At 40.8% G+C, this 14,760-nt stretch overlaps 1 protein-coding gene across 1 annotated transcript in view; it reads left to right on the top strand.

Moving 5' to 3' along the window:
• LOC128684662 (uncharacterized) overlaps positions 1 to 14,760 on the top strand; it is a 180,293-nt gene that overhangs the window by 73,063 nt on the left and 92,470 nt on the right. The window contains exons 3-4 of the mRNA XM_070080407.1: positions 8,654 to 9,358; positions 11,698 to 11,844. Of these exons, the coding sequence (XP_069936508.1) occupies positions 8,654 to 9,358; positions 11,698 to 11,844 (852 nt within the window). The remainder of the gene's footprint in view (positions 1 to 8,653; positions 9,359 to 11,697; positions 11,845 to 14,760) is intronic.

The raw sequence follows: 14,760 nt of genomic DNA on the forward strand, positions 1-14,760 counted from the left end.
TCCACAGGGCAGATCCAGCATGGCCGTACGGGACGGCTGAGCTGGATGGCCCTTATACCCCACCCAAACAGGGAAGCATTCTCTTGTCGGCGATGGATTCTTGGTAGGCATGTATTTAATTTATAGATTTACTCTTCAGGGAAGGAGTAGGTAGTTTTACTGGTAGTACACTAATATTAGGTTTACTAAGGCATCTGTAGATAATCATAAAGTAGACCTAAGACCTTAACATAGGTAGTAATAGGCAGATAATGTAGGCAAACACTAGGATAAGTTAGCTAGGGAGAACTGGCAGCCCTAGTTTGAACGAAGAGACGAGGGTCTGGAAGGGAGACCAGCTCGCTCTTCTTACGACAGACACCATCAAGACAAGACGTGCTGTGAACAACAGACGGCGCCCCACGTGTCTTCACATCTGAGACCCGGGGAAAATCTGGTAGAGGCACCTCGATGTACCGTAGATGACCTCCTCCATCAGGTCATTCAGTAAGACAAGACCTTCACCTTTTCTCGTAGATTCTGGCCAGTGTCTTGGGAGATCGTGGGTGAGTTTTAACTGTGGGCCGGTGTGCAACAGAGAGAGCATGCCCAGTAAGTACCAGTGTCTCAGAGCCGTCTGAAGCTAGGGTCTGAGTCTGTATAGTTATACTAGGGGATACATACCCTCTTGGATATAGGAATTTCTGAGGTGCAGGCAGGACACTAATTATTTTTTTATTATCACACTGGCCGATTCCCACCAAGGCAGGGTGGCCCGAAAAAGAAAAACTTTCACCATCATTCACTCCATCACTGTCTTGCCAGAAGGGTGCTTTACACTACAGTTTTTAAACTGCAACATTAACACCCCTCCTTCAGAGTGCAGGCACTGTACTTCCCATCTCCAGGACTCAAGTCCGGCCTGCCGGTTTCCCTGAATCCCTTCATAAATGTTACTTTGCTCACACTCCAACAGCACGTCAAGTATTAAAAACCATTTGTCTCCATTCACTCCTATCAAACACGCTCACGCATGCCTGCTGGAAGTCCAAGCCCCTTGCACACAAAACCTCCTTTACCCCCTCCCTCCAACCCTTCCTAGGCCGACCCCTACCCCGCCTTCCTTCCACTACAGACTGATACACTCTTGAAGTTATTCTGTTTCGCTCCATTCTCTCTACATGTCCGAACCACCTCAACAACCCTTCCTCAGCCCTCTGGACAACAGTTTTGGTAATCCCGCACCTCCTCCTAACTTCCAAACTACGAATTCTCTGCATTATATTCACACCACACATTGCCCTCAGACATGACATCTCCACTGCCTCCAGCCTTCTCCTCGCTGCAACATTCATCACCCATGCTTCACACCCATATAAGAGCGTTGGTAAAACTATACTCTCATACATTCCCCTCTTTGCCTCCAAGGACAAAGTTCTCTGTCTCCACAGACTCCTAAGTGCACCACTCACTCTTTTTCCCTCATCAATTCTATGATTCACCTCATCTTTCATAGACCCATCCGCTGACACGTCCACTCCCAAATATCTGAATACGTTCACCTCCTCCATACTCTCTCCCTCCAATCTGATATTCAATCTTTCATCACCTAATCTTTTTGTTATCCTCATAACCTTACTCTTTCCTGTATTCACCTTTAATTTTCTTCTTTTGCACACCCTACCAAATTCATCCACCAATCTCTGCAGCTTCTCTTCAGAATCTCCCAAGAGCACAGTGTCATCAGCAAAGAGCAGCTGTGACAACTCCCACCCTGTGTGTGATTCTTTATCTTTTAACTCCACGCCTCTTGCCAAGACCCTCGCATTTACTTCTCTTACAACCCCATCTATAAATATATTAAACAACCACGGTGACATCACACATCCTTGTCTAAGGCCTACTTTTACTGGGAAAAAATTTCCCTCTTTTCTACACACTCTAACTTGAGCCTCACTATCCTCGTAAAAACTCTTCACTGCTTTCAGTAACCTACCTCCTACACCATACACTTGCAACATCTGCCACATTGCCCCCCTATCCACCCTGTCATACGCCTTTTCCAAATCCATAAATGCCACAAAGACCTCTTTAGCCTTATCTAAATACTGTTCACTTATATGTTTCACTGTAAACACCTGGTCCACACACCCCCTACCTTTCCTAAAGCCTCCTTGTTCATCTGCTATCCTATTCTCCGTCTTACTCTTAATTCTTTCAATTATAACTCTACCATACACTTTACCAGGTACACTCAACAGACTTATCCCCCTATAATTTTTGCACTCTCTTTTATCCCCTTTGCCTTTATACAAAGGAACTATACATGCTCTCTGCCAATCCCTAGGTACCTTACCCTCTTCCATACATTTATTAAATAATTGCACCAACCACTCCAAAACTATATCCCCACCTGCTTTTAACATTTCTATCTTTATCCCATCAATCCCGGCTGCCTTACCCCCTTTCATTTTACCTACTGCCTCACGAACTTCCCCCACACTCACAACTGGCTCTTCCTCACTCCTACAAGATGTTATTCCTCCTTGCCCTATACACGAAATCACAGCTTCCCTATCTTCATCAACATTTAACAATTCCTCAAAATATTCCCTCCATCTTTCCAAAACCTCTAACTCTCCGTTTAATAACTCTCCTCTCCTTTTTTTAACTGACAAATCCATTTGTTCTCTAGGCTTCCTTAACTTGTTAATCTCACTCCAAAACTTTTTCTTATTTTCAACAAAATTTGTTGACAACAGCTCACCCACTCTCTCATTTGCTCTCTTTTTACATTGCTTCACCACTCTCTTAACCTCTCTCTTTTTCTCCATATACTCTTCCCTCCTTGCATCACTTCTACTTTGTAAAAACTTCTCATATGCTAACTTTTTCTCCCTTACTACTCTCTTTACATCATCATTCCACCAATCGCTCCTCTTCCCTCCTGCACCCACTTTCCTGTAACCACAAACTTCTGCTGAACACTCTAACACTACATTTTTAAACCTAATTACGATTGAATATTGCAGGAATTAATGCTCCCAGTTGCATGTGGTTTCTGAGGGGGAGTCCAAAGGGGCTAAGGCTAGCTTAGGGAAGTGAAGATCAGGATATATGCTGCAACACCAAGTAAGTTAGTCCTTTACACGTGCATGCAGGCGAGGTTTCTTGCAATAACAATCATTTGTGAAAATCTGTCCTATAAGCCACTTGTGAGGCTGAGGTACCCACCTCAGAGCTCGGTGTCAACAGAGTTTGCCAGGGTAGGCGACTCACTTGGAGGCAGTCCACACAAATTTTCACAATAGTCATCCTTTTTAGAAATCGCGTTATTCTCGTCCAAACATTAGCTCGCAAATGGTCAGTTTACTCGCTAAACATCCGGGACGCATACTCATGCTCTGAACAGCCTCAGCCTCCCTTCCCAGCCAGTGTGCCAATGTTTACCAGTGAGTTACTGTCCCCTCACGTGTTCATACGAAATATTTCATAATATTCCATTTGTTGTAGTGCTTGCAAGTGCTAAATAAGCTACCATGGCTCCAAAGAAAGCTCCTAGTGCCAAGCCTTTGGTAAAGAAAATGAGAAATATGATTGAATTTTAGAAAAACATCATTGAACAATATGAAAGTGGCATATGTGTGGCCGAATTGGCCAGGATGTATAACAAATCCCATACAACCATATCTTCCATCGTGGCCAAGAAAAAGGAAATCAGGGAAGCTGTTGTTGCAAAGGGGTAAATATGCTGACAAAAATGAGATCACCAGCATTTGAAGATGTTGAAGTTATTATTGGTGTGGATAAATGAGAAACAATTAGCAGGAGATACTCTTATGATGTCGATTATTTGTGAAAAGGCTAGGCAGTTGCATGACAATCTGGTAAAGAAATTGCCTGCAATGAGTACTGATAATTGTGAATTTAAGGCCAGCAAAGGTTGGTTTGAGAGATTTAAGAAGCATAGTGGTATACACAGTTTGATAAGGCATGACTCAAGAAATCGTAATGACACGATTGCAAACAAACCATACCCCCGGCCGGGATTGAACCCGCGGTCATAGAGTCTCAAAACTCCAGCCCGTCGGGTTAATACTGGACCAGCTAGCCACAATAAGATTCATCCAACTAGGTATATTTCTACACCATAGGAAGGTTAGCACAGGCACCACTGTGACCACAAATGCAAGTTTTTACAGACGAATCTCCAGCTAGCGTGGCTGTGATGAACTCTAGCTCAAGTCCCTTCACTGCTGTCAACATGACTGAGTCATGTTGACGGCAGTGAAGGGACTTGAGCTAGAGTTCGTCACGGCCACGCTAGCTGGAGATTCGTCTGTAAAAACTTGCATTTGTGGTCACAGTGGTGCCTGTGCTAACCTTCCTATGGTGTAGAAATATACCTAGTTGGATGAATCTTATTGTGGCTAGCTGGTCTAGTGGCTAACGTGACGGGCTGGAGTTTTGAGACTCTATGACCGCGGGTTCAATCCCGGCCGGGGGTATGGTGTGATAAGGCATGGTGAAATGTGGGGTAGGATGGAAAGATTTATGGATAAACATCACCCTGAGATGGATGTTGCAAGCCATATCGGCAACTTGTACAGTGACAGAGTCTTGGCCCATTTCAGGGAAGTTTTAAAGAGATACCAGAAACAGAGCTCTCTGGACACTTTTTTTTGAGAGACAGGACTCCAGTGACACTCAAGCTGGTCCTAGTGGCATTAAGAAACAGAGAAGAGAAGTAACTCCAGAAAAGGACTTGGTACCTGAGGCGTTGATGGAAGGGGATTCCCCTTCCAAACAGTAATTAATCCAATCTCTCTCCTCTGTCAGTCTTCCGTACACTAAGAAGAATCGCCAATAAAGGTAAGTGTTATGCTCTTAATGTTTCATTCATCATGTCCCATTGTATTGTTTATGTACTACATCTATATTTCATGTAAAAAAAATTTTTGTTTTAATACTTCTGGATGTCAGGAACAGCTTACTGTAATTGTATTTACATTATTTCTTATGGGGAAAATTGATTCGAAAATCATTTTTTTCGATAATCGTCGCACTTCCAGGAACGGATTAACAACGGTAAATGAGGGACCACTATAAATAGAATAGAGGAACTCATCTCTGATATACATTATTTAGGTATAAATACTGGTCAGAGGACCCACCGTAAGTCCGAGGCATCAGTAAATGAGTACATCGCTAACTGAGGAGAGGTTGTATAATATATATATTTTTTACTATTTTGGTCTAACAAAATGTACAAGGAATACTTATTACAATTATTTCAGAGTGTGAAACTCCTCAAATCATGGAAATTAATCTCATTTTTGACTATTGAGTTTTCCTGGGTTAAATATACTTAGTGTGATTTGTGAGTGAATTTCACTGTTAGTATTGTGGAAATTATTTAATTTCCAAAGCTATAGTGCCTAATAAGTGTTTAATGTGTTGATTTGGGTCAAAATGTATTTGTATTTTGAATGGAACCAACTGGGTTCCCGCTGCGCCTGCGCAGATGTGCGGGGGGTTAGGGGTCGAGCTGGGGCACGAGGTGGCGGCAGTGTTTTGAATGTAGTAAGGAAGCTGTGAAACATGGGATCAGGAAATTGGCGTTCACGGCGGCCTAAGGATTAATACAGTGGACCCCCGGTTAACGAACTTTTTTCATTCCAGTAGTATGTTCAGGTGCCAGTACTGACCGAATTTTTTCCCATAAGGAATATTGTGAAGTAGATTAGTCCATTTCAGACCCCCAAACATACACGTACAAACGCACTTACATAAATACACTTACATAATTGGTCGCATTTGGAGGTGATCGTTATGTGGGGGTCCACTGTATAGGCCTCACTTCCTAATAGGAAGTGTCGTAACTGTTCCTGGTGAAGTGTGAGGGAACGTGATTTACGTGACCACCGTAATAAAGTGGTAAAATGAGTTGATAATAGTAGGACTGGGGGTGACGGGTGCACCGCCATGGAATGTGTCCAGGGGAAATTACCCGTGAGCTAATCCTCACTCATCGGTCTCAGATCTTAATGGAGTGACCCCTAATGTGTATAATAATTATGAGACGTTAAATCGTCTTGTGAATGGTAATGTAATCAGTGATAATAACATTAAGTTAAGAGAATGCGGGAAGTGAAATAAATCGCCTTGCTCCGAGTGAATGCGTGGTTCTCGTCCCGAGGATGGCGAAGTTTTATGGAATCACGACTTCTAAACCGGGACAAACCAATGGATACCTCGTCCTGCTGGAATAAGAACCGTGTCGGTGTAGCAGGACATCGAAAAGGGATGGCGAATGGAGGAAATAAGGAGCATCAATCACCCACAGTTAAGTAACCTTTCTAGTTATAGCAGACTGATACTGGCCAGTTAGGTATGTTTTAATTGGATAGGTTATGGGTGATCCAGCCACATTAAGTGACCACCAGAGAATATCTGGTAAGTGGTGGGATTATGTACAAGTGTTAAACTAATATAATCTATACAGTCCACAATTAATTAGTAGCGCTGTACTTGAGGGTGCTATCCAATTTATACTGGTCTCGGATAGATATGGATAAGATTGTGAGGGTCGAGGGGCCACCTGCAGTGACCAGAGGTGGTGAAGTTTTCTCACATGTCTACACGGGGTGACTATGGTAAACAATATAGTTGTTGTCTCCCAAGGAGATTACTCGTATGCATGTAATGTTGAGGTATGTACAAGTAATCACCCCTATAAAATTTTCCATAAGTATCATGAAATTGTAATAAATTTGGAATAAGTCATCTGAAAAAAAGACAGGAAACCTAAGTAACTCTCCACCATTAATGTACAAAAAGGCAGCTCACGTGCCATTACCCTCGATTGCAACTCTGTTTAATTAACAAATCACTAGAATTTTCAACTTTTCCATCGATACTTAACTCTTAAACTGTCTAAGTGTTGATCTACATTTTCACTGCTTGCACTCTGAATATTTTTTTTTTCTAGAAACGAAGAGGACAATTTTCTGTGTGTAATAAGACAAAAAAAAGAAAATTAGTGCCAATACTTACCAAGATATAATGCAGCGAAGCTGGCAGTGGTTGCCCACCTGACGGCAATGTGGAGTACAGCCGCTTGCAGAAATGTTGCCAATATACCTTTTTTTTTTCTCTTTCTCTTTTTTTTTAATTTATATAATTTTCATGTTCTGATAATTACAATTTATAGTAGTTCTTGTGATTTTATAGCCAATTTTTGTTCTGACTTGACCCCCAGACCTCAGTTTGTGAGCCGAGCATGCTGGCAAAAAAGATATGGAACACCATCAACCTAGAAAAAATTATGGCAGGTCACATTTGCTCCTGAGATATCACAAATTATTATGGTCTCTAGGCACCATGAGGGTAATGCTGAAGCTGTGGTAAGAATGAATGAAAGAGTGCTGGTACCTTGGGGTGAAATTTGACTTCAAACTATGAAAAACCACAATATAGATCATGCAAAGTGGTTGAGAACCTTACTTAGATATATCTTTCATCTGCTCAGCAGTAGAGGTTGCAAGATTCTGAAAGAGGCATAAGTATATTCACACATTGGGTATGCTCCACTTTCTTGGATTTCCTGCTCCCCTTCACATCTGAGACTTTTTGACAGAATAGAGAACAGAGCAAAATAACTCCTCTGTCTCCTGGACAAGTCTGTCATTTCAGTAGAGTCTTCAACACCAGAGAGATGTGGGTGGCCTTACTGTTATGTACAAAGTTAATATTGTCTAAGTACTACACTTGGCTCCACTCCACAGACAGCAGGAAATGAGCTTCTACACAACAAGACAGTCAGCAAGGAGCAATTACATGGTAGCCTTCTCCAGAACAACACTTCATCTGAGATAATTTATTCCTAGGATTACTTGTGTCTAGAATATGTTTGTACAGCATTATGACATCAACAGCATAGTCAGTTGGACAAATAAAATCACTGACCCACAGTTAACTACAACTGTATCCTGTTCCATATGTGTCTAATAACAATAAAAAAGCTTTAAAATGAGTAGATGTAGGTAACAGCTCTTAACTTGTAAATAAAGTTAGGAATCCTTAACCTAACCTTGTAAAACTCTGTCTAAAGTTAATAAAAAAGAGATCTCAAAGCATTATTGTATTAGTTTCTTCTATGTTTGGTCATGTAACCAATACAGCTTACTAAGTCTGGTTTTATGTTATATGTAGTAGTTAATATGAAGTTTTAGCAATATATACCTCCATTATGTTGTATATGGTGGTTAATATGAAGAAGTTCGACAATATATACCTCCATTATGTTGTATGTGGTGGCTAATATGAAGAAGTTTGACAGTTTATACCTCCAGTGTATGTATGTTGTATATGGTAGTAATGTCAAGAAGTCTGACAGTATATACCTCCAGTGTATGTATGTTGTATATGGTAGTAATGTCAAGAAGTCTGACAGTATATACCTCCAGTGTATGTATGTTGTATAAGGTAGTAATGTCAAGAAGTTTGACAGTATATACCTCCAGTGTATGTATGTTGTATATGGTAGTAATATCAAGAAGTTTGGCAATTCTTTTAACTTTACAAGATTGTCTATAAAATTCAATATGAACACATAATTCTTTAAATTCAATCCTGTTAATGTAAAATCTAACTTAATATTTATTTTCTACAGGAAAACGACGAACCAGAAGAGTGTAAAGTGTGCTTTAACAATTATGATGAAGACCTTCGACGACCACGCACTCTGCCGTGTGGTCACACATTCTGCTCACAGTGTATTGAAGATACAATTAAGAATGCTCAGCTCACCTGTCCCAGCTATCGTGCTGAGCACAGTGCCACAGATGCTACTCAGTTCCCGATCAGCTACACTATGGAGGCTGTGATAAAGAAACTCAGAAATATCCAGGTTACATCAGTGGGAACAATGTCAACAAAATGTGGTCAAGACCGCACAAGAGGTATCAGCAAGAAGTTACGGTCTTTGGTACAGGAACACAAGAGCAGTATCAGTAACCTTATAAGTGAGTGTGAAGAAGCACTGTCCCAGCTGGGCAAGTACCAGGGGCAGGTGAGGGACTGGAAGATCCAGCATCACCAACTGCAGGACAGACTCCATGATCTGCTGGAGCAGAACAAGGCAGCAATAGAGCTCCTGGAACAGGAGGATACCAGTGTGCTGACAATGACAACAGAAGGAGAGGCAGGAAAGAAGCAGCTGCAGACCATGCTGGAGAACCTCATCACAGTCAACACTGTACAGGAGGTCGTCACAACCATTGATGAGGCTGATCACTACAGTGTGGAGGCTGAAGATTGGATCCAGAAGTGCCAGGAACTCTTCCCAAATGTCAACACTGTCTACACCTCAGTAAAGGTACGATGCCACAGTCATTATTGAACTTTCTAAACAATTTCTTAATTCATTTTTATATATTGATTCTGTTCTGTAAATATATACAACTTTAAGAGCAAATTTAAAATGTGATTTTCACCAAAATGTTGCCAGATTCTTAAACTATTTTTCTGTCAACAAAACTTCATTTCCATATTTTTCAATTATGTATTTTTGTACTACGCTCATAAAAACTCAAGCTCGTCCCTTAAGTTAGCTATTATTAAATATATTAATCTTTCTTCTTTCATTGCACTGGCCATATCCCACTGAAGGAGGGTGGCCCAAAAAGAAAAACAAAAGTTTCTTTATAAATTTAGTATTGTATACAGGATAAGGGGTCATTAGCTTCTTGCTCCTGACATTTTAGTTACCTATTATGACACGCATGGCTTACAGAGGAAGAATTCTCTTCCACTTCCCCGTGGAAATAACAGGAAATAAACAAGAAAAAGCACTAGTAAGAAAAGAGAAGAAAACCCAAAGGGGTGTGTTTGTGTGCTTGTACATGCATGTGAAGTGTGACCTAAGTGGAAGTAGAATTAGCAAGACATACTTGAAATTATGCATATTTATGTGACAGAAAAAAGACATCAGCAATCATACCATAATGTAAAACAATTACAGGCTTCTGTTTTACACTCATTTGGTAGGACAGTAGTACCTCCCTGAGTGGTTGCTATCTACCAACCTACTACCACAGCATAGTAGTATCTCCCAGGGTGGCTGCTATCTACCAACCTACTACCACAGGATGGTAGTACCTCCCTGGGTGGCAGATGTCTGCCAACTTACTACCACAGGATGGTAGTACCTCCCTGGGTGGCAGATGTCTGCCAACTTACTACCACAGGATGGTAGTACCTCCCTGGGGGGTTGCTGTCTACCAACCTACTACCACAGGATGGTAGTACCTCCCTGGGTGGTTGCTGTCTACAAGCCTACTACCACAGGATGGTAGTACCTCCCTGGGTGGTTGCTGTCTACCAACCTACTACCACAGGATGGTAGTACCTCCCTGGGTGGTTGCTGTCTACAAGCCTACTACCACAGGATGGTAGTACCTCCCTGGGTGGTTGCTGTCTACCAATCTACTACCACATGATGGCAGTACCTCCCTGGGTGGTTGCTGTCTACCAACCTACTCCCACAGGATGGCAGTACCTCCCAGGGTGATTGCTGTCTATAAACCTACTACCACAGGATGGTAGTACCTCCCTGGGTGGGTGCTCTGTACCAACCTACTACCACAGGATGGTAGTACCTCCCTGGGTGGTTGCTGTCTTCAAACCTACTACCACAGGATGGTAGCACCTCCCTGGGTGGTTGCTATCTACCAATCTACTACCATAGGATCACAGTACCTTCCAGGGTGATTGCTGTCAGTAAACCTACTCCCACAGGATGGTAGTACCTCCCAGGGTGGTTGCTGTCTACAAACCTACTACCACAGGATGGTAGTACTTCCCTGGGTGGTTGCTTCAAGAGATATCCAAGGAAGGTTGAAGAATAGGTACAGGTGATGTGCTAGGAAGGGTTGAAGGAAGGTACAAGGGATATCCTAGGAAGGTACAGGGGATATCCTAGGAAGGGTTGAAGGGAGGTACAGGGGATATCCTAGGAAGGGTTGAAGGGAGGTACAGGGGATATATTAGGACAGGTTGAAGTGAGGTACAGGAGATATATTAGGAAGGGTTGAAGGAAGGTACATTGGATATATTAGGAAGGCTGAAGGTAGGTACAGTGGATATGTAAGGAAGGTTGAAGGAAGGTACAGGGGATGTATTAGGAAGGGTTGAAAGTAGTTACAGGGATATATTAGGAAGGTTGAAGGTAGGTACAGGGGATATATTAGGAAGGGTTGAAGGAAGGTACATTGGATATATTAGGAAGGGTTGAAGGAAGGTACATTGGATATATTAGGAAGGCTGAAGGTAGGTACAGTGGATATGTAAGGAAGGTTGAAGGAAGGTACAGGGGATGTATTAGGAAGGGTTGAAAGTAGTTACAGGGATATATTAGGAAGGTTGAAGGTAGGTACAGGGGATATATTAGGAAGGGTTGAAGGGAGGTACAGGGGATATATTAGGAAGGGTTGAAGGGAGGTACAGGGCATATATTAGGAAAGGTTGAAGGAAGGTACAGGGGATATATTAGGAAGGTTGAAGGGAAGTACAGGGGATATATTAGGAAGGGTTGAAGGGAGGGAGTGAGTGATATTTTAAGACATAAGTCTTAAGTAATCAACAGTTGTGAAAGTGTCAGAGTAGAGACAAGTTGTTGCTGACATCCAGCATTAATGTTTGTGTTGGTAATGACAGGTACAGGAGACCATTAAGAAGGCCCTGGACACCATCACCACAGAGACAGGTGCCACAGCTGCCACTGTTCTCCAGGGAGACTCAACCACCACCATCATGGAGAAAGTTAAGATAATTACTGGTGAAATCCCTCCAGCGACATTAACTGTAAGTTGAAAGTCTTTGTTTCTTTTTCATGTTATACAATATTAATCATGATAACATGATCATGAAGATTTTCATTTTTAAAATTACTTACTTTCTTATAATACTAATAATATGGTAACAAACCTGCTTCCTAACTTATTGATACCCAACTTTTCATAATATTTTGACTGAAGGGTTTTTCTAAAATTCCTTATAGTTGTCATAGTCACAAAAATAGACATGTATTAACTAAACCAACTGAACCTCCTCTCCAACTCTCTGAAACAGTAAGTAAACTGAATGACTTCTTCTCCACCATAGTAATAAATATAGCCAAAAAGTTCTGAGCTCTCAAGCCCAGTTTAGTGATTACCTAACTGATAACTATCACACTTCCCTCTACCTATTCCAAACTAATTCTACATACATTACTTCTATAATAAAGTCACTAACAAAACCCAAAGCTAAGTTAGTTTATGACTACTGATATATAAGAAAGTTGTTCATGTGTTACCCAACTATTGAACAGCAGGGCACCACTCATACAGCAGGTTATGTTTAAGGCTTTCGTCAGAAAGCAGGCATTGCCAGTAAGCCATTTTTTCTGCTTATAAATGCATACAAATACCAGACAAGTTTACGATAACATATACAGCTTCTCCTCACTTAACAACGGAGTTCTGGTCCTAAGACAACATTGGTAAACAAATTCATCACTAAGTGAGGAGCATACTATAATGGTAGTGGGTTTGAGTCAACCATTTATAGCATTTCTGGTATATTTTTGAAAGTTTATACAGCAGTGTACTGTATATTGTAATAAACAAAATAGAGGAAATCAGCTCTAATATACATTATTTAGGTATGCACACAGGTCAGAGAGACCATCATAAGTCCGAGTCATCGGTAAACGAGTATGTCACTAAGTAAGGAGAAGCTGTATTATGCTAACAGTAGAACTAGGCATTAAAAACAATAAAAAGTAAAATACATGCACAGTATATTCATTACTTAAAAATATTTGTAGTTTTAATGAAGGGTGAAGAGTGAGTAATATATATTTGTAGAAAGTCAGGTGTAGGCAGACCTGGCTCCCACTCCCAAATGTAATACATAATATTTAAACTCTTAACTGTCCATATGTAGATCTACTTTTTTACTGCTGGTGCTACAAATGTAGATCAACATTTTATCTTTCCTACCTCCAAATTTGCCTCAAATGACCTGAGATGCCTGTTAACCCCTTCAGGGTCCAAGGCCAAAATTTGAAGTGGTGCTCCAGTGTCCAAGCAATTTTGAAAAAAAAAAAAATATTTTTTCTTACAGAATTAAAGAGCATATTTTTGTGAAGGTAATAAGACAAAAAAAATTTCTGATCAGTACTTACTGAGATACAGTGCCGAGAAGTTTGTCCAAAATGACGTGGTGGCGGCAACATCGACGAATTCCACATACACGCATTACTTTATTTAGCAGTTTTTGTAGTTTTTTCTTTTCTTTTCCAATTTTTTTCTTTTCCTACTAACATTTGGGGCCTGAGAGACCAATACTGTATATAATGTATATATATAAACTCAATGTATTGAACACAATAACCGCACTAAAGTTATTATTATATTATTGTTTACCACTGTTATTTATTACAATAAACATGCACAAATCTTGTATAATACTAATGTTCTATCATATATTTACATATTTACAATCACTAGACATGGTTTTAGAACTGCTGGAGCTTGTGGAACTCCTTGAAACAAGGCACCATGCACACAGGCACCTTACATTCCTCACACATAAACCGAGTGTCTTTGCGTCTTTGTTGTCATTGTTTTGTTTGTGCACAGACGATGCATCTCTTCTGAGCAAATTTCTTCTGAGTTGAAGGAAGCTGTATTATGAAATGTTTACCTTCCCTCCTCAAACGCTTGGGTATATCCTGAGGAATTCGAGGACCTTGTTGTATAGCAGGTGTTCTTACCTGGTACTTCATTATGAGTTGTCTGACAACAGACAAACAAAATTCACCATACGGTGGTCTGTTGCCAGTCTTTATTTGGTACATATTATATGCATTGAGCATTGAAATGTCCATGAGATAGAAGAAAAGTTTCATATACCACTTGTAACTCTTACGAACACAATCAACAAAACCAATCTGCATGTCACATTTGTCAACCAAGCGCATGTTTTGTGTATAATCAATCACTGTCACTGGTTTTTGAATACGTTCATTAGTCACTCGATCAACTTTGCCACTGTCTTGCATTTCATTGCGGTGAATGGTTGTCAACAATGTGACATCTCATTTGTCATGCCACCGTAATGCCATGATGTCATTGGCAGTAAACACCTGCATGTCATCACCACGAGCACCTGCGTTGAGCCTGGGCATATGTTTACGATTAGAATGCACTGTGCCACACACATCTGTCTTGTTCACTCGCATGAAATCACTGAGTAATGGGCTTGTGTACCAGTTATTGGTATATAATGTATGCCCCTTACCAAGATAAGGTGCCATCATGTTTCTCACTATGTCACCTGAGATACCCAATAACATCTTGGTATCTTTCAATGTTTTACTTCCCATGTATACAACAATATCCAACACCAGGCCACTGTCACAATCACAGAGTACAAGCAGTTTTATACCAAAGCATTTCCTCTTGCTCGGTATATACTGCTTGAATGACAGTCTACCTTTGAACAAAATCAATGACTCGTCAGTTACAAGATTCTTGAATGGATAAAAGTATATGCTGAACTTTTGTTTGAGATACATAAAAACATTTCTAATCTTGTATAACCTGTCACTTCTGTCAGGCCTGGTTTTGTCAGAGAAGTGCAACATACGTAACAGTAATATAAACCTGTTCACTGGGATGATTTCACTGAAGACCGGGGTAGAAATTAGCCGATATGTGGACCAGTATGCTT

This window comes from Cherax quadricarinatus, unplaced genomic scaffold (genome assembly GCF_038502225.1).
Source record: "Cherax quadricarinatus isolate ZL_2023a unplaced genomic scaffold, ASM3850222v1 Contig411, whole genome shotgun sequence".
Lineage (NCBI taxonomy): Eukaryota > Metazoa > Arthropoda > Malacostraca > Decapoda > Parastacidae > Cherax > Cherax quadricarinatus.